The 25,085-nt window shown below is 40.5% G+C and overlaps 2 protein-coding genes across 2 annotated transcripts; both read left to right on the top strand.

Annotated features, from left to right (window-relative positions):
• Positions 1-315: 315 nt before the first annotated feature.
• LOC122931779 (gastrula zinc finger protein XlCGF17.1-like) lies at positions 316-4,996 on the top strand (the record flags this gene model as incomplete). Its single annotated transcript, XM_044285839.1, has 2 exons — positions 316-322; positions 4,095-4,996. Coding segments are annotated over exons 1-2 (909 nt in total), but the record flags the coding sequence as incomplete, so codon positions are not given.
• Positions 4,997-8,588: 3,592 nt separating this feature from the next.
• Positions 8,589-16,450, top strand: LOC122931778 (gastrula zinc finger protein XlCGF71.1-like; the record flags this gene model as incomplete). The annotated part of the gene is made up of 2 exons (XM_044285838.1): positions 8,589-9,184; positions 16,411-16,450. Coding segments are annotated over 2 exons (636 nt in total), but the record flags the coding sequence as incomplete, so codon positions are not given.
• Between the last annotated feature and the right edge of the window lie 8,635 nt (positions 16,451-25,085).

Genomic DNA, 25,085 nt, shown 5'->3' with positions numbered 1-25,085 from the left:
TGTGTAAATGAAGGACCATCTCAGGAGGCTAGAAAATGCTAAACTGGTTGATGAGGATTAGGCACCATTATTCTGCCATTGCATATGGTAATGAGAGAAGCCGCATCTGATGATAAAAGATTGCATTGATTATGAAAGTGAGACTGGGCGTCTCCTAAGGGGAAGAGGAGGAGCTGATAGCTATAGCCACCCAAGGGGTATAAAACACCAAGCATGGCCCAAAAAGCTGGAATTCACCAAGGGAATATACTCAGATCACTGACTTGCTGAGGAGAAGACACTGAGTGTCAAGTCCTGAATCTGTGTGTAGAGTGCATGCCTGGTAAGTGTCAATGAACTGACTGTAAGTGGAAGGAATCATAAGATATTGTAATCTGTGCTGTGTATAAGAAACAGTGGGGCAGAAGTATTAACAGGTTTGTGTCTAAAATGTGGCTAATAATGTGCCAGGTTTGTTAGAGTATATGAAGTGCACCTCATTTACCAGCCTGATCGCCAAAAATAATTATTTTGTGCTCTGCTCGACTCACCGAGTCTCAAACAGTAGGAAGGAATTGTGCTGTTTTTGTCCTATAAATTTTTTCTAGTAAATTATTGTCTCCATTTATGAACATTTTAGTTGCAGATATTTGGTGCACATTATTTAATCTTCAGTCTGCTATAAATGTAGTCATTTTTATCTTGTTCTGAAATCTCGAAAGGTTGGTTAACATTTGCAAATCTGTCACAACATTCTCTGCAGACTCGTCCTGTTAGCCGCTATAACCACTTTGGTTTGATTTGATTTTACTGCACACATTTCTTTGCCATATACACATTTAGTTCCAGATTTCATTTTAAAATCTTTGGGGAAAAAATTAAAAATAGTAGGACACACAAGCTTTTTTCTTTTTGCTTCTGGTGCATTTATTATTTAGGTGACATTTTTTTCTTGCTTGTTCCTTTTAAAAGTAAGGCATGCTGAAGTAATTATTATTTTTGTGTGTGATATTTTTACACCTATTTCACTGTATGGGAAAAAGGGATCAGAAAAAATGGCACAAAAAATGCCAGAAAAGCGCATGCAGTAAAGTCTTTTTGGGTCTGTTTGGAATGGTTGTCCCACTTCCTCAAATCTGCAGAAATCAACACATTTTTAATACCGCTGTTGGATAGTAGGATAATCCTTAGATCGCCATAATGTTGGCATAAAAAGCTTGTCAGCAGATAGAAGCCAATTGCTGGATGAAGTGTGGAGTGGGAGCCCAGAACAAACATGAACATCAAGTGAGCAAATTTATTTAATTTTATTCTATACTTGGTCCCAAAAATTTACTTAAAAGGGTTTTCCAGCTTGTAATTTACTAAAATTAATTTTGAAATTAGAGACCACACCTAAATTGTGAAAAATGGCAGCCTGGCCATGTGCTATTGTAAATATGGAATGCATCAGACAGCGTAGGGTTTGTGGGCTATAGTAGTGTGAAGAAACAGATGAGATAAACGCAGGAGACAATGGAACATCTCTAATACTCTTCACATAAAAATCCCATATACTCTGTATAATGCTTCCCCAGCATCTGTTTCAAGCAGAACTGGTGGTGTCTTATGTTTCTCGGAGCAGTAGACGGAGTAATAGACACCCTCTCCTTGCTCTGAACCTATAACAGTGTCTGATGATTTAGGCAGATTGTATTTAATACACTGGGGGTAATGTGTTATTATGGGGACATTTGGGGCACGGAAATTGAAAATCAAGTTTAATATGGAAAATAAAGAAGCTTATGAATTTGCTAGAGCAAAATAATTTTTACTATTATATTTTTACTAATAAGCCACTGGATGAAGCCACAATAAAACATTGGGGATATTGGCGAAAAGTAGACATGACTTTAGCAACCAATGCCAGTCAGCTGCTGCCCATGCTGCTTCTGTTCTGTGGAACGCAAGCTTTGTATTCGATAGATAGCAGTTTATCTTAATGGCTGCCGTGTAAACTACATTTCTAGATGTCTTAGCTGTTTTCTGTGGTGCTCATAGACATATTGAGATTTAAATTTAAAAAGTGTTATATGTCTGTTCACTGTTCACCTTTGTATACAGTGTGACTTGGTTGCTGGATATTGTGGTTCTGTATCTAGGGCTATGTTTCAGTGTGGCAGTGCATAACTGCCTCCTTTCTTTACATACTGGCCTCTATGAGGAGGGACACTATGGGGGTAATTTAACAAGCTGAAATATGACAAAATTAGGCATATCTCAGACGCAAGTGGCAGCACAACGGTCAGTTGAGCCACTATCTGTGACTTAACCCCACTCACTCTAGTTCTAAAATTGTGGGCATGGCATGGGTGAGGCATCTGTTTTAGGCATAGAAAATTGTCTTAATGTTAATGCTAAGGAGCTGTCTTACATTTAGACTGGTGCTGGATGCCCCAATGTGATGACTTAGGCAGATCCACCATCAGCTTAGGGCTTTATTAAGACCTGTGTCTAAAAGACTGGGCTTAATACATTTTCCTTGTCCAAAACATGTTGGTATCTAAAGTGTTCTAGGCAAGCTATCCTGTTCTATTCAAAATATCTCCATCTTGTTCTTCAATAAAGGATGCACGACTTTTAGTCTGTGTCTGAATCTGCTCCTCTTGTCTGTGTGTTTGTTAGTCTTTTCATTTAGTTCCTCACTTCTATCAGTGATGTTCTGTCTGAATTGTGTGGCCAAAACTGAACTGTGTAACAGCTTTTATACAACACTGTTTTCTTCTGAAGTCTCTGTCAGGCTACTTTCACATTTGCATTGTTAATTCTGTTATTGAAATCCAGCAGAAGATCTTAATACCGGATTTAAATGGATCTGTTTTGATTTTTTTTTTGTCTTTTTCTGGTATTGAGATCCTCTGCCGGGTCACACTACCCAAAAAAAACATAAGTGTGGAAGTAGCCTAAGACTGTTTCAAATATCTTGAGTAGTCTGAACAAGTTCTAAGTCAATGTCTCTGTTTGTCTGGGTTTTAAAAGTCTAGATCCAACTCTGTATAAGTTTGGAGTCCATGTCTTTGTTGCTCTTGCCCTATAGATCAGCTGCTGTCAACCTAGATCCCAGCCTGGCTGTGTTTTCCAGTATAAGGCACAATGAATCCACAAAATCTGTAACACAGTGGTTTTGTTGTCAGTTTTAAGTATCTCTTTGCTTTCTGAAATTTATGAACTCACTCAAAGTAATATTATTTTTAATGCAAGTACAAGGTGGTGTACGCCCATGTCTAAAAAAGTAAAGTAAAAGTGAGTTTTTTTGGCATGAAGATTTGACCTTTTGGTCACTTTTTAAAATCAAACTAATCTGTAATTAATTCACTCCACTTTTAAAAGTGGGGACATTCACCAATTGTCTCAAAATTTGACCTAATGTCATCTGTAGGCATCACTTATGTCTTTTTTTTTTATGGAAAAAAATTGGTGTAGAAAATTTGATGTGTCCCTCATACTGTTTATACAATTTTAAGATGTTTTCTCTGATAAGAAATCCACTTTAGTAATTAGAAGAGGAAGACTCCATTTTCTATGCACCTGGAGACTCCTAACTGGCACTTTCCACCAACAGTTTAATGTGCTAAATAATATCTGGTGACAAATTTCCTTTAATTAGCATTTAGTTTTTTTTAGTTTTTTTTTAATTAACAACTAATGTTTCTAACTTTGGCAGATTTCACAGATATAAGTATAGTTGACTTTATGTTACTGAGATATTTATTACACCTTTGCATTATTTCTTTTTTCAGGTAAACACTGGATAAGAGGCTTCCATAGATGTCTAATTTTATCTACTTCTTATAAAGTAGAAGATAATCAATCACAGATTGTCAATAATAGCACTGGACATAGACTGTGTGAAATGTCTGTGAGCTCTGAATGTGGGAAACATTTTCAAAATGAATCGTACCTTTATATGCACATGGACATTCACAAAAATGAAAGAACATTTCCATGTTCAGAATATGAGACAACTTTGAATACGAAAAAAAATCACACAGGAGAAAAGCCACTTTCATGTCCTGAATGTGGGAAGTGTTATAGCTACAAATCATGTCTTGATAAACATCTGAGAACTCACACAGGAGGAAAGCAATATTCGTTTTCTGAATGTGAGAAAGGTTTTAGTCAGAAATCAAATCCTATTAAACATCAAAGAACTCACACAAGAGAGAAGGCATTTTCATGTCTTGAATGTGGGAAGTGTTTTAGTGACAAATCAAATCATAATATTCATCTGAGAACTCACACAGGAGAGAAGCCATATTCATGTCCTGAATGTGGGAAATGTTTTAGTCAGAAATCAGATCTTTGTAAACATCTGAGAATTCACACAGGAGAGAAGCCATATTCATGTCCTAAATGTGAGAAATGTTTTACTGACAAATCAAATCTTAATACACATCAGAGAACTCACACAGGAGAGAAGCCATATTCATGTCCTGAATGTGGGAATTGTTTTAGTCAGAAAGCAGATCTTTGTAAACATCTGAGAATTCACACAGGAGAGAAGCCATATTCATGTCCTAAATGTGAGAAATGTTTTACTGACAAATCAAATCTTAATACACATCAGAGAACTCACACAGGAGAGAAGGCATTTTCATGTCCTGAATGTGGGAAGTGTTTTAGCTACAAATCAAATTGTGAAACACATCTGAGAACTCACACAGGAGAGAAGCCCTATTCATGTCCTGAATGTGGGAAATGTTTTAGTCAGAAAGCAGAGCTTTGTAAACATCTGAGAACTCACACAAAAGAGAAGCCATATTCATGTCCTGAATGTGGGAAATGTTTTAGTCAGAAAAAAGATCTTAGTAAACATCTAAGAACTCACACAGGAGAAAAGCCATATTCATGTTCTGAATGTGGGAAATGTTTTAGTCAGAAAGCAGATCTTTGTAAACATCTGAGAATTCACACAGGAGAGAAGCCATATTCATGTCCTAAATGTGAAAAATGTTTTACTAACAAATCAAATCTTATTACACATCAGAGAACTCACACAGGAGAGAAGCCATTTTCATGTCCTGAATGTGAGAAGTGTTTTAGTCACAAATCAACTTATGATGCACATTTGACAACTCACTCAGGAGAGAAGACATTTTCATGTCCTGAATGTGGGAAGTGTTTTAGCTACAAAATACAAATTGATAGACATCTGAGAAATCACACAGGAGAGAAGCCATTTTCAGGTCCTGAATGTGAGAAATGTTTTACTGAGAAATCAAGTCTTATCAAACATCAGAGAACTCACACAGGACAGAAGTCATTTCCATGTCCTTAATAAGTGTTTTAGCTACAAATCACATCTTGATAAACATCTGAGAACTCACACAGGAGAGAAGCCATATTCATGTCCCGAATCTGCAAAATGTTTTAATCGTGAATCATGTCTTCATATGCATCTGAGAATTCACATGGGAGAGAAGTCATTTATATGTCCTGAATGTGGGAAGTGTTTTAGTGAGAAATTGAGTCTTATTAACCATGAAAAAACCCACACAGGATTAAAGCCATATTCATGTCCTGCATGCGAGCGATGTTTTAATCATAAATCAAATCTTGTAACACATCTAAGAATTTGCACAGGAGAGAAGCCATATTAATGTCCTGAATGTGGGAAATGTTTTAGTCACAAATCAAATTGTGATACACATCTGAGAACTTAAACACGAGAAGCCATTTTGTTGTCCTGAAAGTGAGAAGTGTTTAGTAAGAAATCAACTCTTATTAACCACCTCCCGACCGCCTAACGCACCGATGCGTCCGGGAGGTGGTTGATTTGTACCTCCTGGACGCATCGGCGCGTCATCTCGCGAGACGAGAGATCACGTCACAGCCGGCCCGCGCATGCGCATCGCGGGCCGGCATTTCGCAGTAGAGTATTTCGTCAGCAGCCTGCCGGCCACGATCGTTGGCTGGCAGGTTGCTGATTTTTAAAAAATCCAATCAGCAGCCATTTAACCCATCATATTAGTAAATATGATGGGGTTATATGGCTGCTGTGCTCCTCTGCTCCTTCTTTTGGTCGGTTGGTTCCAGCAGAGGAGCAGAGGAGCACACATCACTGTGAGTACCCACTACACCACACTTAGCCCCCAGATCACCCCAATTAACCCTTTGATCACCCCTTTGATCGCCCCTGTCAATCACTAGTGAAAGGAAAAAAGTGATCAGTGCAAACTGTCACTTTTTTTTTCCACTGGTAATGACCGTTAGGTTTCAGTATAGTTTAGGCCCCTTGTTTAGGTAGTTTAGGGATCGGTTAGCGCCCAGCCCACCGCACCACAGTCCGTTATTCGCTGATTAGCGTATCGCTAATCAGCATTTGTACTTTTATAGTATCTGGAAGTGATCAAAACTGATCACGGTCAGATCTATAATTGTATTAGTGTCACTTTAGTTCTCCCTCCACCCAAAACGCAGTGTTTGCCCGATCAGGCCTGATCGGTCGCCCACACGTGCGTTCGCCCACGCCCGCCCCACCACAACGGTCAGTTGAGCCACTATCTGTGACTTAACCCCACTCACTCTAGTTCTAAAATTGTGGGCATGGCATGGGTGAGGCATCTGTTTTAGGCATAGAAAATTGTCTTAATGTTAATGCTAAGGAGCTGTCTTACATTTAGACTGGTGCTGGATGCCCCAATGTGATGACTTAGGCAGATCCACCATCAGCTTAGGGCTTTATTAAGACCTGTGTCTAAAAGACTGGGCTTAATAAATTTTCCTTGTCCAAAACATGTTGGTATCTAAAGTGTTCTAGGCAAGCAATCCTGTTCTATTCAAAATATCTCCATCTTGTTCTTCAATAAAGGATGCACGACTTTTAGTCTGTGTCTGAATCTGCTCCTCTTGTCTGTGTGTTTGTTAGTCTTTTCATTTAGTTCCTCACTTCTATCAGTGATGTTCTGTCTGAATTGTGTGGCCAAAACTGAACTGTGTAACAGCTTTTATACAACACTGTTTTCTTCTGAAGTCTCTGTCAGGCTACTTTCACATTTGCATTGTTAATTCTGTTATTGAAATCCAGCAGAAGATCTTAATACCGGATTTAAATGGATCTGTTTTGATTTTTTTTTTGTCTTTTTCTGGTATTGAGATCCTCTGCCGGGTCACACTACCCAAAAAAAACATAAGTGTGGAAGTAGCCTAAGACTGTTTCAAATATCTTGAGTAGTCTGAACAAGTTCTAAGTCAATGTCTCTGTTTGTCTGGGTTTTAAAAGTCTAGATCCAACTCTGTATAAGTTTGGAGTCCATGTCTTTGTTGCTCTTGCCCTATAGATCAGCTGCTGTCAACCTAGATCCCAGCCTGGCTGTGTTTTCCAGTATAAGGCACAATGAATCCACAAAATCTGTAACACAGTGGTTTTGTTGTCAGTTTTAAGTATCTCTTTGCTTTCTGAAATTTATGAACTCACTCAAAGTAATATTATTTTTAATGCAAGTACAAGGTGGTGTACGCCCATGTCTAAAAAAGTAAAGTAAAAGTGAGTTTTTTTGGCATGAAGATTTGACCTTTTGGTCACTTTTTAAAATCAAACTAATCTGTAATTAATTCACTCCACTTTTAAAAGTGGGGACATTCACCAATTGTCTCAAAATTTGACCTAATGTCATCTGTAGGCATCACTTATGTCTTTTTTTTTTATGGAAAAAAATTGGTGTAGAAAATTTGATGTGTCCCTCATACTGTTTATACAATTTTAAGATGTTTTCTCTGATAAGAAATCCACTTTAGTAATTAGAAGAGGAAGACTCCATTTTCTATGCACCTGGAGACTCCTAACTGGCACTTTCCACCAACAGTTTAATGTGCTAAATAATATCTGGTGACAAATTTCCTTTAATTAGCATTTAGTTTTTTTTAGTTTTTTTTAAATTAACAACTAATGTTTCTAACTTTGGCAGATTTCACAGATATAAGTATAGTTGACTTTATGTTACTGAGATATTTATTACACCTTTGCATTATTTCTTTTTTCAGGTAAACACTGGATAAGAGGCTTCCATAGATGTCTAATTTTATCTACTTCTTATAAAGTAGAAGATAATCAATCACAGATTGTCAATAATAGCACTGGACATAGACTGTGTGAAATGTCTGTGAGCTCTGAATGTGGGAAACATTTTCAAAATGAATCGTACCTTTATATGCACATGGACATTCACAAAAATGAAAGAACATTTCCATGTTCAGAATATGAGACAACTTTGAATACGAAAAAAAATCACACAGGAGAAAAGCCACTTTCATGTCCTGAATGTGGGAAGTGTTATAGCTACAAATCATGTCTTGATAAACATCTGAGAACTCACACAGGAGGAAAGCAATATTCGTTTTCTGAATGTGAGAAAGGTTTTAGTCAGAAATCAAATCCTATTAAACATCAAAGAACTCACACAAGAGAGAAGGCATTTTCATGTCTTGAATGTGGGAAGTGTTTTAGTGACAAATCAAATCATAATATTCATCTGAGAACTCACACAGGAGAGAAGCCATATTCATGTCCTGAATGTGGGAAATGTTTTAGTCAGAAATCAGATCTTTGTAAACATCTGAGAATTCACACAGGAGAGAAGCCATATTCATGTCCTAAATGTGAGAAATGTTTTACTGACAAATCAAATCTTAATACACATCAGAGAACTCACACAGGAGAGAAGCCATATTCATGTCCTGAATGTGGGAAATGTTTTAGTCAGAAAGCAGATCTTTGTAAACATCTGAGAATTCACACAGGAGAGAAGCCATATTCATGTCCTGAATGTGAGAAATGTTTTACTGACAAATCAAATCTTAATACACATCAGAGAACTCACACAGGAGAGAAGGCATTTTCATGTCCTGAATGTGGGAAGTGTTTTAGCTACAAATCAAATTGTGAAACACATCTGAGAACTCACACAGGAGAGAAGCCCTATTCATGTCCTGAATGTGGGAAATGTTTTAGTCAGAAAGCAGAGCTTTGTAAACATCTGAGAACTCACACAAAAGAGAAGCCATATTCATGTCCTGAATGTGGGAAATGTTTTAGTCAGAAAAAAGATCTTAGTAAACATCTAAGAACTCACACAGGAGAAAAGCCATATTCATGTCCTGAATGTGGGAAATGTTTTAGTCAGAAAGCAGATCTTTGTAAACATCTGAGAATTCACACAGGAGAGAAGCCATATTCATGTCCTAAATGTGAAAAATGTTTTACTAACAAATCAAATCTTATTACACATCAGAGAACTCACACAGGAGAGAAGCCATTTTCATGTCCTGAATGTGAGAAGTGTTTTAGTCACAAATCAACTTATGATGCACATTTGACAACTCACTCAGGAGAGAAGACATTTTCATGTCCTGAATGTGGGAAGTGTTTTAGCTACAAAATACAAATTGATAGACATCTGAGAAATCACACAGGAGAGAAGCCATTTTCAGGTCCTGAATGTGAGAAATGTTTTACTGAGAAATCAAGTCTTATCGAACATCAGAGAACTCACACAGGACAGAAGTCATTTCCATGTCCTTAATAAGTGTTTTAGCTACAAATCACATCTTGATAAACATCTGAGAACTCACACAGGAGAGAAGCCATATTCATGTCCCGAATCTGCAAAATGTTTTAATCGTGAATCATGTCTTCATATGCATCTGAGAATTCACATGGGAGAGAAGTCATTTATATGTCCTGAATGTGGGAAGTGTTTTAGTGAGAAATTGAGTCTTATTAACCATGAAAAAACCCACACAGGATTAAAGCCATATTCATGTCCTGCATGCGAGCGATGTTTTAATCATAAATCAAATCTTGTAACACATCTAAGAATTTGCACAGGAGAGAAGCCATATTAATGTCCTGAATGTGGGAAATGTTTTAGTCACAAATCAAATTGTGATACACATCTGAGAACTTAAACACGAGAAGCCATTTTGTTGTCCTGAAAGTGAGAAGTGTTTAGTAAGAAATCAACTCTTATTAACCACCTCCCGACCGCCTAACGCACCGATGCGTCCGGGAGGTGGTTGATTTGTACCTCCTGGACGCATCGGCGCGTCATCTCGCGAGACGAGAGATTCACGTCACAGCCGGCCCGCGCATGCGCATCGCGGGCCGGCATTTCGCAGTAGAGTATTTCGTCAGCAGCCTGCCGGCCACGATCAGTTGGCTGGCAGGTTGCTGATTTTTAAAAAATCCAATCAGCAGCCATTTAACCCATCATATTAGTAAATATGATGGGGTTATATGGCTGCTGTGCTCCTCTGCTCCTTCTTTTGGTCGGTTGGTTCCAGCAGAGGAGCAGAGGAGCACACATCACTGTGAGTACCCACTACACCACACTTAGCCCCCAGATCACCCCAATTAACCCTTTGATCACCCCTTTGATCGCCCCTGTCAATCACTAGTGAAAGGAAAAAAGTGATCAGTGCAAACTGTCACTTTTTTTTTCACTGGTAATGACCGTTAGGTTTCAGTATAGTTTAGGCCCCTTGGTTAGGTAGTTTAGGGATCGGTTAGCGCCCAGCCCACCGCACCAGCAGTCCGTTATTCGCTGATTAGCGTATCGCTAATCAGCATTTGTACTTTTATAGTATCTGGAAGTGATCAAAACTGATCACGGTCAGATCTATAATTGTATTAGTGTCACTTTAGTTCTCTCCTCCACCCAAAACGCAGTGTTTGCCCGATCAGGCCTGATCGGTCGCCCACACATGCGTTCGCCCACGCCCGCCCCACCGCAGTGACAAAAAATATTATTTTTTTTGATCGCTGCACATTCACTTTACACGCACTGCGGCGATAAAAAAATCAGTTTTGATATTTTTTATCAACCGCAGCAGCCTCCGGTACTTCGCTAGCCTCCCATTTGTAAGACAGGCTTGCTTTTTTTTTCTTGGGTAGTCTCAGGGAATACCCCTAAATTTAGTTGCCCACATGTCAAACAGGGGGTATTCCTCTGAAGAGGCCTACAGGCTTCTGACCCAGTCGGATGAGGAGTGGGAACCCTCATCTGATGAATCCAGCGGGTCAGAATACGAACCTGTAGAAAGCAGTGGCTCTCTGACCCAAAGTTCGGACGAGGAGGCTGAGGTCCCTGATAGCAGCAGGCGTACCCGGCCCCATGTAGCTAGACCGCAGGTTGCGCAGGATCCGCTTCAAGAGCAGCAGAGTGGGGCTGGTGCTGTCGGATTACGTGGTGAGGCATACACCAGCAGCCCAGCCCTTCCTGGACCTAGTACCAGCACTGTCGTAGAACATGGTGAAGTAGCGAGCACCAGAAGGGCAGTTGAAGCTGGTACGGTGGCACGTGCAGTAGTGACCCTGTCGCAGCCACCGCAAAGACGTGCCCGTAGAGCCCCTAGAATCCCAGAGGTGCTGGCAAACCCTGATTGGCAGTCCCCAACTTCAGCCGCACCTGTAGTTCCCCCTTTCACCGCCCAGTCTGGAGTTCGGGTTGAGACAGCTCAGATCAGTTCGGCCCTGGGATTTTTTGAGCTGTTCTTGACTGCGGAGCTCTTAGACTTAGTTGTGGCAGAGACAAACCGGTATGCCACACAATTTATAACCGCTAACCCGGGAAGCTTTTATGCCCAGCCTTTCCGGTGGAAACCAGTCCAAGTTTCCGAAATTAAAACTTTTCTGGGCCTCCTCCTCAACATGGGCCTGACAAAAAAGCATGAATTGCGGTCATATTGGTCCATGAACCCGATTCATCACATGCCCATGTTCTCTGCTGCTATGTCCAGGACACGATTTGAGACCATCCTGCGTTTCCTGCACTTTAGTGATAACAGCACCTCCCGTCCCAGAGGCCACCCTGCTTTTGACCGGCTCCACAAAATTCGGCCCCTCATAGACCATTTCAACCTGAAATTTGCAGATATGTATACCCCAGAGCAAAACATCTGCGTAGACGAGTCCCTTATACATTTTACCGGGCGCCTTGGCTTCAAACAATACATCCCAAGCAAGCGCGCCCGGTATGGGGTCAAATTGTATAAGCTCTGTGAAAGGGCCACAGGCTATACACACAAATTTCGTGTCTATGAGGGAAAAGATCAGACCCTGGAGCCGGTCGGTTGCCCTGACTACCTGGGGAGCAGTGGGAAGATAGTCTGGGACTTGGTGTCACCCTTATTCGGCAAGGGGTACCATCTTTATGTGGACAATTTTTACACAAGTGTGGCCCTCTTTAGGCATTTGTTTCTAGAACGGATTGGCGCCTGTGGTACCGAGCGAACTAGTCGCGCGGGCTTCCCCCAACGGCTCGTTAGCACCCGTCTTGCAAGGGGGCAGAGGGCCGCACTGTGTAACGAAGAACTGTTCGCGGTGAAATGGAGAGACAAGCGTGACGTTTACATGCTCTCCTCCATTCACGCAGACACGACAATACTAATTGAGCGAGCAACCCGTGTCATTGAAAAGCCCCTCTCAGTCCACGACTATAACCTTCACATGGGAGGGGTGGACTTCAATGACCAGATGTTGTCTCCGTATTTAGTTTCCCGCAGAACCAGACGCTGGTATAAGAAGGTGTCTGTATATTTAATTCAATTGGCTCTGTACAATAGTTTTGTTCTCTACAGTAAGGCTGGGAGAACTGGATCCTTCCTCAAATTTCAGGAAGAGATCATCGAGAACCTCCTGTATCCAGGAGGTTCCGTGGCCCCATCCACCAGTGTAGTTAGCCGTCTACACGAGCGACATTTCCCCAATGTCGTTGCTGGTACCTCAACCCACCCGTCACCCCGAAAAAGACGTCGTGTCTGTAGCAGGAGTGGAATAAGGCGTGACACCCGCTATTTCTGTCCTGACTGTCCTGACCACCCTGCCCTATGCTTAGGGGAGTGTTTCCTCGAAAGTACCACACACAGGTACACCTAGCATAGGGATCATCTCACCAGGATAGGCACACAGGGCTATTAGGGCCCATTCACTCACAGCTGCTGCAAACGTCTCCTTTCACATGGGACAAAGTGCATAACGCACTTCGCCACATCTTTGGGCGATTTGCGCTTTGCACATTGACCCATGGGGAAGGAGAGGTTTGTTCTATAAAGGTAAAAAAAAAACAAAAAAAACACCAGTAAGCAAACACGTTAATGTTTAGTTCAAAAAGTTAAAGTTTACATGTTCTGTTCCAAAGTTAATAAAATTATTGCGTTGTGGCCTGGTTTTTTCTTTTTTTTTTTTTTTTTTACCTTCCAGGTGGACCAACCGATCTACTAGCTGCAGCACCGATGTGCATTCTGACAGAAGCATTGCGCTGCTGTCAGATTACACGCAAGTCGGTGTATGCGGCGCTGCAAGACGGGATTTTCTCCTCTGCAGTGACAGATACGTTTGCCAAGGCATACGAGCTGAGGAGGAGGCGGCGTTCCTATGCTTTGGCAAACACTTTGTATATATATATATATAAAATAAAAAAAATCCCGGCAATGATTTATTCATCCACATCGATTGATGCGAATGGAGAAATCTGGTTTGCCAGGGCATACGAGCTAAGTGGGTATGGATGTAGGGCGGAGCTCCTATGTCCTGGCAGACGCCTTTCCCCTCCATTTTTTTTTTTTTGGCAGAGATTTTTTCATCCACATTGATCGATGCGAATGAAGAAATCTGTGCCGTTCATTTTTTTCTTTCAGCCCAGAGGCTGAACGGAAAAAAAAATCTCATTACCTGTATGCTCAATATAAGGAGAATAGCAGAAACTCCTAATGCTGGCCATACATGTAATGATTGCGGAGACCCTCAAATGCCAGGGCAGTACAAACACCCCACAACTGACCCCATTTTGGAAAGAAGACACCCCAAGGTATTTGCTGAGGGGCATATTGAGTCCATGAAAGATTTAAATTTTTGTCCTAAGTTAGCGGAAAGTGAGACTTTGTGAGAAAAAACTAAAAAAAAATCAATTTCCGCTAACTTATGCGGAAAAAAAATTTTTCTATGAACTTGCCAGGCCCCTCATTGGATACCTTGGGGTGTCTTCTTTCCAAAGTGGGGTCACATGTGGGGTATTTATACTGCCCTGGCTTTTTAGGGGCCCTAAAGCGTGAGAAGAAGTCTGGGATCCAAATGTCTAAAAATGCCCTCCTAAAAGGAATTTGGGCACCTTTGCGCATCTAGGCTGCAAAAAAGTGTGACACATCTGGTATCGCCGTACTCAGAAGAAGTTGGGGAATGTGTTTTGGGGTGTCATTTTACATATACCCATGCTGGGTGAGATAAATATCTTGGTCAAATGCCAACTTTGTATAAAAAAATGGGAAAAGTTGTCTTTTGCCAAGATATTTCTCTCACCCAGCATGGGTATATGTAAAATGACACCCCAAAACACATTCCCCAACTTCTCCTGAGTACGGTGATACCAGATGTGTGACACTTTTTTGATGCCAAGGTGGGCAAAGGGGCACATATTCCAAAGTGCACCTTTCGGATTTCGCAGGCCATTTTTTACACACTTTGATTGCAAAGTACTTCTCACACATATGGGCCCCTAAATTGCCAGGGCAGTATAACTACGCCACAAGTGACCCCATTTTGGAAAGAAGACACCCCAAGGTATTCCGTGAGGGGCATGGCGAGTTCCTAGAATTTTTTATTTTTTGTCGCAAGTTAGTGGAATATGAGACTTTGTAAGGAAAAAAGAGAAAAAAAAAAATCATCATTTTCCGCTAACTTGTGACAAAAAAAAAAAATTCTAGGAACTCGCAGTGCCCCTCACGGAATACCTTGGGGTGTCTTCTTTCCAAAATGGGGTCACTTGTGGCGTAGTTATACTGCCCTGGCAATTTAGGGGCCCAAATGTGTGAGAAGTACCTTGCAATCAAAATGTGTAAAAAATGGCCTGCGAAACCCGAAAGGTGCACTTTGGAATATGTGCCCCTTTGCCCACCTTGGCAGCAAAAAAGTGTGACACATCTGGTATCGCCGTACTCAGGAGAAGTTGGGGAATGTGTTTTGGGGTGTCATTTTACATATACCCATGCTGGGTGAGAAAAATATCTTGGTCAAATGCCAACTTTGTATAAAAAAATGGGAAAAGTTGTCTTTTGCCAAGATATTTCTCTCACCCAGCATGGGTATATGTAAAATGACACCCCAAAACACATTCCCCAACTTCTCCTGAGTACGGCGATACCAGATGTGTGACACTTTTTTGATGCCAAGGTGGGCAAAGGGGCACATATTCCAAAGTGCACCTTTCGGATTTCACCGGTCATTTTTTACACATTTTGATTGCAAAGTTCTTCTCACACATTTGGGCCCCTAAATTGCCAGGGCAGTATAACTACCCCACAAGTGACCCCATTTTGGAAAGAAGACACCCCAAGGTATTCTGTGAGGGGCATGGTGAGTTCCTAGAATTTTTTATTTTTTGTCACAAGTTAGTGGAATATGAGACTTTGTAAGAAAAAAATAAAAATAAAATCATCATCATTTTCCGCTAACTTGTGACAAAAAATAAAAAGTTCTATGAACTCACTATGCCCATCAGCGAATACCTTAGGGTGTCTACTTTCCGAAATGGGGTCATTTGTGGGGTTTTTCTACTGTTTGGGCATTGTAGAACCTCAGGAATCATGACAGGTGCTCAGAAAATCAGAGCTGTTTCAAAAAGCGGAAATTCACATTTTTGTACCATAGTTTGTAAACGCTATAACTTTTACCCAAACCATTTTTTTTTGCCCAAACATTTTTTTTTATCAAAGACATGTAGAACAATAAATTTGGCGAAAAATTTATATATGGATGTCGTTTTTTTTGCAAAATTTTACAGCTGAAAGTGAAAAATGTCATTTTTTTGCAAAAAAATCGTTACATTTTGATTAATAACACAAAAAGTTAAAATGTCAGCAGTAATAAAATACCACCAAATTAAAGCTCCATTAGTGAGAAGAAAAGGAGGTAAAATTCATTTGGGTGGTAAGTTGCATGACCGAGCGATAAACGGTGAAAGAGTGTAGTGCCGAAGTGTAAAAAGTGCTCTGGTCATGAAGGGGGTTTCAGCTAGCGGGGCTGAAGTGGTTAAACATCAGAAAACCCACACAGGAGAGAATCCATATTCATGCTCAATTTGTGTCTAATGTCTAAAAAAAAAGCTACAGATCAAATGGCATATGAGAGAACTCACTATGGTTTCAATCCATTGAAATGTTAAGATTGTAGGAAATGTGGCAGACATGGATCTCCATTTTATGATGTGTTATATCAGGCTGTATTCTGAAATATAATTCCCTATAGATTGGGGCAATTTTCATATTTGCATTGCACATATTCCAGGTCAACCAAATAGAAGTCAGCAATGTTGCTGTAAGGGCTCTGAAGACAAAGAAAACACAATGCCTCCCCGACTAACCATTCAGATTTCATGGATGTTTTTGACTGTTGCATTTAAGGTGTGAAATGACCAGGCTGGGAGTTATTTCTGATCTCTGACATTATGACCGGGTTCAGTTATATTTCAGAGCTAGCATCTGCCTTGTATGGAGCAAGCTCAGATCTTCAGCTCGCACCGTACATTCACCATAAGGAAGTTAGCAGAAATTTTTTTAATTATTTTTTTTTACAAAGTCTACTAACTTGTGACAATTTTTTTTTTTTTTTACATGAACTCACCATACCCCTCACGGAATACCTTGGGGTGTCTTTTTTTTCTAAAATGGGGTCACTTGTGGGGTATTTATACTGCCCTGGCATTTTAGAAGTAGTTTGGAATCCAAATGCGTAAAAATGCCCTGTGAAATTCTAAAAGTACTTATTGGAATTTGGGCCCCTTTGCACACCTAAGCTGCAAAAAAGTGTTACACATATGGTATCGCCGTACTCAGAAAAAGTTTGGGGTGTATTTTTACATATATCCATGCTGTGTGTGAAAAATGTCTCTGTAAATGACAACTTACATTTTTTTATACAAAGTTGTCAATTTAAAGAGATATTTCTCTCGCCCAGCATGGGTATATGTAAAAATACACCCCAAAACACATTGCCCTACTTCTCCTGAGTACGGCGATACCACATGAGTGACACTTTTTTGCAGCCAAGATGCGCAAAGGGGCCCAAATTCCAATGAGTACCTTTTAGGAGGGCATTTTTAGGCATTTGGATTCCAGACTTCTTCTCATGCTTTAGGGCCCCTAAAATGCCAGGGCAGTATAAATACCCCACACGTGACCCCATTTTAGAAAGAAGACACCCAAAGGTATTCCGTGAGGGGCATAGCGAGTTCATAGAAGTATTTTTTTTTTTGGCACAAGTTAGCGGAAAAAATTTTTTTTACTTTTTTCTCACAAAGTCTCCCTTTGCGCTAACTTGTGACAAAAAGTTCAATCTTTCATGGACTCAATATGCCCCTCAGCGAATACCTTGGGGTGTCTTCTTTCCAAAATGGGGTCATTTGTGGGGTGTTTGTACTGCCCTGGCATTTGAGGGTCTCCACCATCATTACATGTATGGCCAGCATTAGGAGTTCCTGTTATTCTCCTTATATTGAGCATACGGGTAATGAGATTTTCTTTTTTCGTTCAGCCTCTGGGCTGAAAGAAAAAATGAACGGCACAGATTTCTTCATTCGCATTGATCAATGTGGATGAAAAAATCTCTGGGAGGCTAGCGAAGTACAGGAAGCCGCTCCGATTGATAAAAAATATCAAAACAGATTTTTTTTATCGCCGCAGCGCTTGTGTAGTGATTGTGCAGTGATAAAAATAAAAAGAAAATTGTCACTGCGGCAGGGTGGGCGTGGGTGCGCGCACGTGTGGGCGACTGATCAGGCCTGATCGGGCAAACACTGCGTTTTGGGTGGAGGGCAAGCTAAGGTAACACTAATACTATTATAGATCTGACTGTGATCAGTTCTGATCACTTACAGATACTATAAAGTACCAAAGCTGATAAGGGATACGCTAATCAGCAAATCAGTGACTGTGGTGCGGTGGGCTGGGCGCTAACTGAAGCTAACTACCTACCAAAGGGGCCTAAACTAACCTAAACCTAACAGTCAATACTGGGGAAGAAAAAAATGTGACAGTTTACACTGCTCACTTTTTTCCCTTTCACTAGTGATTGACAGGGGTAATCAATGGGTTAATTGGGGTGATGGGGGGTGATCTGGGGCTAAATATGTTGTGCTTGGTGTACTCACTGTGATCTGTGCTCTCTGCTGGGACCACCCGACGAAAAGGACCCAGCAGAGAGCACAGAAGCCATTTAACACATTGTCTAAATGCCTTTAATAATGTTTGTTTATCGCTATAATCCATCAACTTGGCTATCACTTGGCCGTTTTCTGTCTTGGATACCTCTTAATAGGCTTAATTTATAAACTCGCTCAAGAACCATGTCCAATCCCAATTTCTTGGGAATCTGAACAGCAACCAAATCCTTCAGGGCATTATTATTATATATTTCTGGAATACCTATTCTTACATTATTTCTCCTTGTCCAATTTTCCAAATTATCTACTTTTTCTTTCATCCCCTTATTTGCTTTATTGACTTCTTGAATTTTACATGTAAGGATTCCAGTTTTTACGTTCTGTTTAATCTTTTCTTGCAATAACTTTTCTACCATTTCTGGTAAGGAAGGCACTAAGTCTTTTGTTACGGCTTTAGCCAAATAGGAAATATCAAAAGGAGGGTTTATCTTCATCTCATTCATCTCCATCTCCAGCACGTCCACACACAAAGGGGGCATGACTGGAAGATGGTTTAGTTCTTGTCTATTTCCCATAGACTTTCAGCTGACACTGATGATGCAAAAACAGCAGCAAAAATTATAGGTGCAGAAGCAACATTTTAACTGCAACAGTTTACAAAAAGGTCATTGAAACCCTGTGATTTCATCCACAGTGTTTCTATCTAATTATTCATTTTTCTTAAGCATTTTGTTGGTGCTTTTGACATTTTATGGCAAGAAATACTGTTGCCAAATGTTTGCTACTCAATAATAAAAAATTATGAAGTATACTGCATTTTTTGTGATGCTTTTCCTCATTTTTGCTGTGTATTTTGAGTTCATGGTATCATTTCTAGAATACAGCTTGCTCTGGATATCTTGTTCTACTCCACAGATCAACTAGAGCTTCACATCCTTCACATCCTCGCTACACCAAATGAGCCTCCCCTATTCTGCCAATGGCATTAGATAGGCGGTTAGCCCTGTGGGGCAGCCTTCCTAAATATCTTATATGTGGGCATGTCTCTTCTATCAAACTACAAAAACAGTGCAGCCATGTAACAGTATGGATTATAGTACAGTATCAAAGCACACAACTATAACTTGCAATGCCACAGGTTGTGATTGTAATCTATTATATAACTTAATAGATCGTTAAAGGTAACTGTAATAGAAAATGTATCTACTTCTGGGTAGAGCTCTTGTTCCAGGACAATGACTACAGTCTATGTATAGAATTGTCCTTGCTCAAACAAAATTATTTAGTTTAATTAGAACTAATGGTAATAATGTAAAGGCATCAGCTATTTCCAATACACAAAATACCCAGGACAACCCAACATGCAGGTCCCTTTGTATGTTGCCCCAATGGTCTACTTTCATAGACAATGGTGGAATCCACAGCTGACATACACCAACAGCATAGCTGCATACACCCGATGACACATACACTAAAGATAAGTAAACCATTTTATCATGAACCGGGTTTGTTACAAACTTTGCAAAGTTTGGCTGACAGATTAATCAAAACTTTTTCAGGTTTGTTTTGGACAAATCCAGTAAAACGGTGCATAGCACCATTTTACTGAACAGGTTGGTGGGAAAAAGCACTAGGAAAAAAGAAGAAGGATGCTCACATGATCCTGAGAAGATGAGTCAATCAGTGCTGCAGCGGGCAGAGAGGTGCCCTAGCAGAACAAGCACAATGCCATTCTATGTTCGGCTGTGAAAGATGGTGGTTGGGTCTTACAGTGTCTGCCAGAAATACAATATTTGGTAGTCAGGGACAGTGAAAAGTCCAAATCAAGGTGGTATTCTACTGCCAGGGGACAGTAAAAGTCTCCTAATGATGCTGTCACATCATCATTCTTAGGGCGTCTCATGCTGCTGCCAACTTATCACTCTGTGGTCTCCAAATGCTGCTACCACCTCAACACTATGTCACTGGGCCAATCTTTAGTCTCCTCATGCTGCTGCCACCTCACCACTATGTGGTCTCCTCCTGGTGCTGCCACCTCACCACTATGTCACTGGGCCACTCTGTGGTCTCCTCATGCTGCTGCCGCCTCCCTGCTCTGTCACTTGGCCACTCTGTGTTCTCCTGTTGCTGCCACCTTATCACTCTGTGGTTTCTTCATGTTGCTGCCACCTCAACAATATGTCACTGAGCAACTTGGTGGTCTTCTCATGCTGCTGCCACATTACCACTCTGTTAACTCCTCATGCTGCTGCCACATCAACACTATGTCACTGGACCACTCTGTGGTCTCCTCATGCTGCTGCCTCCTCACCACTCTGTGGTTTCCTCCTTGTGCTGTCACCTCACCACTATGTCACTGGGCCACTCTGTGGTCTCCACATGCTGCTGATGCCTTCCCACTCTGTCACTGGGCCAATATGTGTTCTCCTGTTGCTGACACCTTATCACTCAGTGGTCTCCTCATGCTGCTGCCACCTTATCACTCTGTGGTTTCCTCATGCTACTTCCACCTCAACACTATGTCACTGGGCCACTTGGTGGTATTCTCATGCTGCTGCCACATCACCACTCTGTTATATCCTCATGCTGTTGCTACATCAACACTATGTCACTGGGCCACTCCGTGGTCAACTGATGCTGCTGCTAACTCATCACTCTGTGTTCTCCTCCTGCTGCTGCCACCTCAACACTATGTCACTGGGCCACTCTGAGGTCTTCTCATGCTGCTGCCACATTTCCACTCTGTCAATGGGCCATCTATGGACTTCTCATGCTGCCCTCTCCCCCAACTTCATGACTGGGCCACTATTTTGCCTTTTGGCCTGGCTGACATCATCATTTTTTTTACTCTTCTTCTGATGGAAAGGAAGAAAAAATAAAATGCATGATGGATCTTATCTATGTAGCAACTGTAAGGCCTGTATGATTAGGTAGTCAAAAGGAAGAGTGGGTACAAAACACAGAAGACATGCAAATATTCCATTCACGTTTCATCTCTGTTTTGGAGCCACTCTTGTTTTTTTGTTTGTTTTTTTTTGCTTTAACAACACTGATGGATTATTGACCAAATGCTGACAGAGTGAAGGCGGATGCTCAACAGACAGGATCCATTTTTGGGGGTTATTGTTCTGACAGATCAGATAAAGGGCAAAATAATCAGTGACGTCAACACAAACTTACTCCTGACACCCTTTCCACTCTGTCAGGGGGGCTCTACTTGTATAAGCGTTTATTAGAACAGGTTCCCTAGATATCTATGTGGAATCAGCTGATGACGGTGTAAAAGGAGTGCGCTCTTTCACTCTGTAGTAGGATCTTGGGCCTTTGCACAATTCTTTATACCTGGTGCTAACATTGACCTGTAAGGCTGAGTTCACACTTGAGCTATTTGGTCAATTTTGGCCCCATAACTGTCCAAATAAGTGAAGTGTGCAGTAATTCTACGAGTGAAGCCTGTCACCTGAGTGTCATACTGACTTACAGTATTGTTTTACTACCACAGCAGACTCCCTATGCGTGTTACTGCAAGGCACAGCATTCTACACCACTATATAGGCTCTCTGCAGCCAGGAAATAACTGTTTTTTTAACGTGATTCACCACAAATAAATTTTGATCGAATAGAATCTTTGTGGAAAGTGTGTCAAACCGACAGAATCAATTTTTTTAGAAATTCGCTCATCTCTATAAGGCTGAAAAAAAGACATCTGTCCAACCAGTTCAGCCTGTTATCCTGCAAATTGATCCAGAGGAAGGCAAACAAACCCTGTGAGGTTGAAGCTAATTTTCCCCACTTTTGGGCAAAAATTCTTTCCCTACTCCAATCAGGCAATCAGAATAACTCCCTGGATCGACGACCTATCTCTAGTAGCTATAGTCTGTAATATTATTACACTCCAGAAATACATCCAGGCCCCTCTTGGACTATTTTAGTGAACTCTCGATCTTCTATGTTTGTGTACAAACCTTCTTTCCTCCAGATGCAGAGGATGTACCCTTGTCACAGTCCGGGGGATAAATAAATGATGGGAGAGATCTCTGTACTGACCCCTGATATATTTATACAGTTTTTACATCTTCCCTCAATCGTCTTTTTTCTAAACTGAATAACCCTAATATTGATAATCTTTTTGGGTTATTTAGTCCACCCATTCCAGTTATTACTTTAGTTGCCCCTCCTCTGAATCCTCTCCAGCTCTGCTATATCTGCCTTGTTCACAGGAGCCCAGGACTGTACACAGTACTCCATGTGTGGTCTGACTAGTGATTTGTAAAGTGGAGGAAAAAGGGAGTTAGATAAATAAATAAGTAGGTAGAAAAAATGGCAGATGAGTAACTCAGCTATCTGGAATAGGGTTGAGTTCCTACCGAACTTTAGAATTTTTGGACTCTGGACCCGATCATTTTAGTAAAAGTTTGGGTTTGGTGTTCGGATCTTTCTTGGCGCTTTTTGAAAGCCTGTCAAGCCAATCAACAAGCCAATCAGACCTTAGAAGCCATCACAGCCATTGCTACTAATGGCATGGCTGTGATTGGCCAGTGCAGCATGTGACCCAGCCTCTATATAAGCTGGAGTCACGTAACGCTGCACGTCACTCTGCTGTTACTAGTGTAGGGAGAGAAAAAAAAACAACTTTATCCGTCTGTTAGTTAGGTGGGCAGCGGCGACCATTTTATGCAAGCTCAGTGCACCAGCACTGCATCTGAGCTTTTGTGAGATTGAAATCCAATATTTGAAAACTGCACTAATATTCTGTTTGTAAAATAAAATCACCCTTTTTTGGCTATATACAATAGTGATGAGCGGCAGGTGCCATACTCGATTTCAACCAAATTTGCGAATATTTGATAAAATATTAGTTTTATATTCGTCGAAATCGAATATTCGTCATTATTCTAGTTATCGCGATTAATATGCGATTTAAATAATCGCGTATTGCGATTTTAACTTAAAGGCTACTCTCCTATTGAAATAGCAATGCGATTAATTCAAGTTATAATAATCGAATTTCGATTTCAACTTAGCACTGCTATATTCCATATTCGTTAATTCTAGCCTAATATGGAATATGGCAGTGCTTAGCTGAAATCGAAATTCGATCAATTCAAGTTATAATAATCAAATTGCGATTTCAACTTGGACCTGATTTACTATGGTTGGCTTGGTAGAATTAGCGAATATGACGAATGTATTCCACAAAACGAAGATAACGAAGTATTCTGCATCTTCGTTTTATCTACCTATTCATCAACTTCGCTAATTCTAGCAATCATATAGGAAAGTTTACTATAGAGACAGCTAAGTTTAATTCGCTATGCGATTATATTACTTTGCTTTTTTTTTATAAATAGAATAATTATAATAATTATCAGGCATTATAATTATTCAATTTATTTTAAAAAAAAAGCTAAGTAATATAATCGCATAGCGAATTAAACTTAGCTGTCTCTATAGTAAACTTTACTATATGATTGCTAGAATTAGCGAAGTTGATGGATAGATAGCTAAAACGAAGATGCAGAATACTTTGCTAACTTCGTTTTGTGGAATACAATGAATACATTCGCCATATTCGTTTTGTGGAATATGACGAATACATTCGTCATATTCGGTAATTCTACTAAGCCAACCATAGTAAACCAGGTCCAAGTTGAAATCGCAATGCAATTAATATAACTCGAAGTAATCGCATGGCGATTTCAACTTAGTAATGCTATATTCCATATTCGTTAATTCTAGCCTAATATGGAATACAGCAGTGCTAAGTTGAAATCGCAATTAGATTAATTCAAGTTATAATAATCGAATTGCGATTTCAACTTGGACCTGGTTTACTATGGTTGGCTTGGTAGAATTAGCGAATAGCCTATATTCCATATTAGGCTAGAATTAATGAATATGGAATATAGCAGTGCTGTTGAAAACGAAAGTCGATTATTATAACTTGAATTAATCGCATTGCTATTTACTATGGCGAAATATTCTATATCTTCCTCAATCTAAGTTACAATCGCATTACGCGATAATGACAACTACGTGATTATCGAGTAATGCGATTTTTCTTTGTATGTATAATGCTCCACAAAAGTTAGCTTAACACCATATTAAAGTTACAATCGCATTACGCGATAATGACAACTACGTAATTATCGAGTAAGGCGATTTTATTTTCCTCCCTTATCGAGTATAGCGTGTTGAATCTTTCAATCCTAAAATTCGCTTCACATACAATTTATTAAACAGTGTTGGATATAGTTGGTATACTAGACATGCGTTAAAATAAGCTAAAATGTCAAAAGAAAAATAAATGGCGGGACATTTACCTCAGCAGTGGCCATGAAAAACGAAATGCGATTTTAAATAAACGTGATAAAATCGCATTTTTTTTTTCAACTGACAGAGTAGAATCGTGAACCCTCCCTTCTCCTAGCTTGAATAGCCAATGGGAATGGCCTGTCACACCTTAGCAACATCCATAGCAACAAATCGGTTAGTAGCCTGCCCCTTCACTATATAAATAAAGACAGATAGATATGGATTAGGGAAGTGAATAATTAGATAGTTTGTAGGGTGCAGGGTAGGTGTCAGGGATCAAACCGGGAGACTCCGGCATCCTGAGCCTTGCTCACTAGACCACAGAGCTTCCTGGACAGTTTCAGTTACTTTTTTGAACCACCTCCTTGACCTGAATGTTCCTGCTTTTGGTTTGACCAATCATATCTGTGTACGCCCTATTTGAGGAAGACCATGTCACTTCCTCCCTTGCCAGATTATTGAGCTATCTCAGCCGTAGTCTTGCTTCAGCCTCTCAGTATTTGTCTGCTAACCTGCTCGTGTACCGAACTCTGCCTCCTTCGACTACTCTCCTGCCTCATCCTGAATCCTTGTACCTGCCATCCCGTGTACCGACCCAGGACT

Source organism: Bufo gargarizans, chromosome 3, assembly GCF_014858855.1.
Source record: "Bufo gargarizans isolate SCDJY-AF-19 chromosome 3, ASM1485885v1, whole genome shotgun sequence".
In the NCBI taxonomy this organism is placed as follows: domain Eukaryota; kingdom Metazoa; phylum Chordata; class Amphibia; order Anura; family Bufonidae; genus Bufo; species Bufo gargarizans.
Note: the sequence above shows the minus strand (reverse complement) of the source record. Positions and strands in the feature narration are given on the sequence as shown.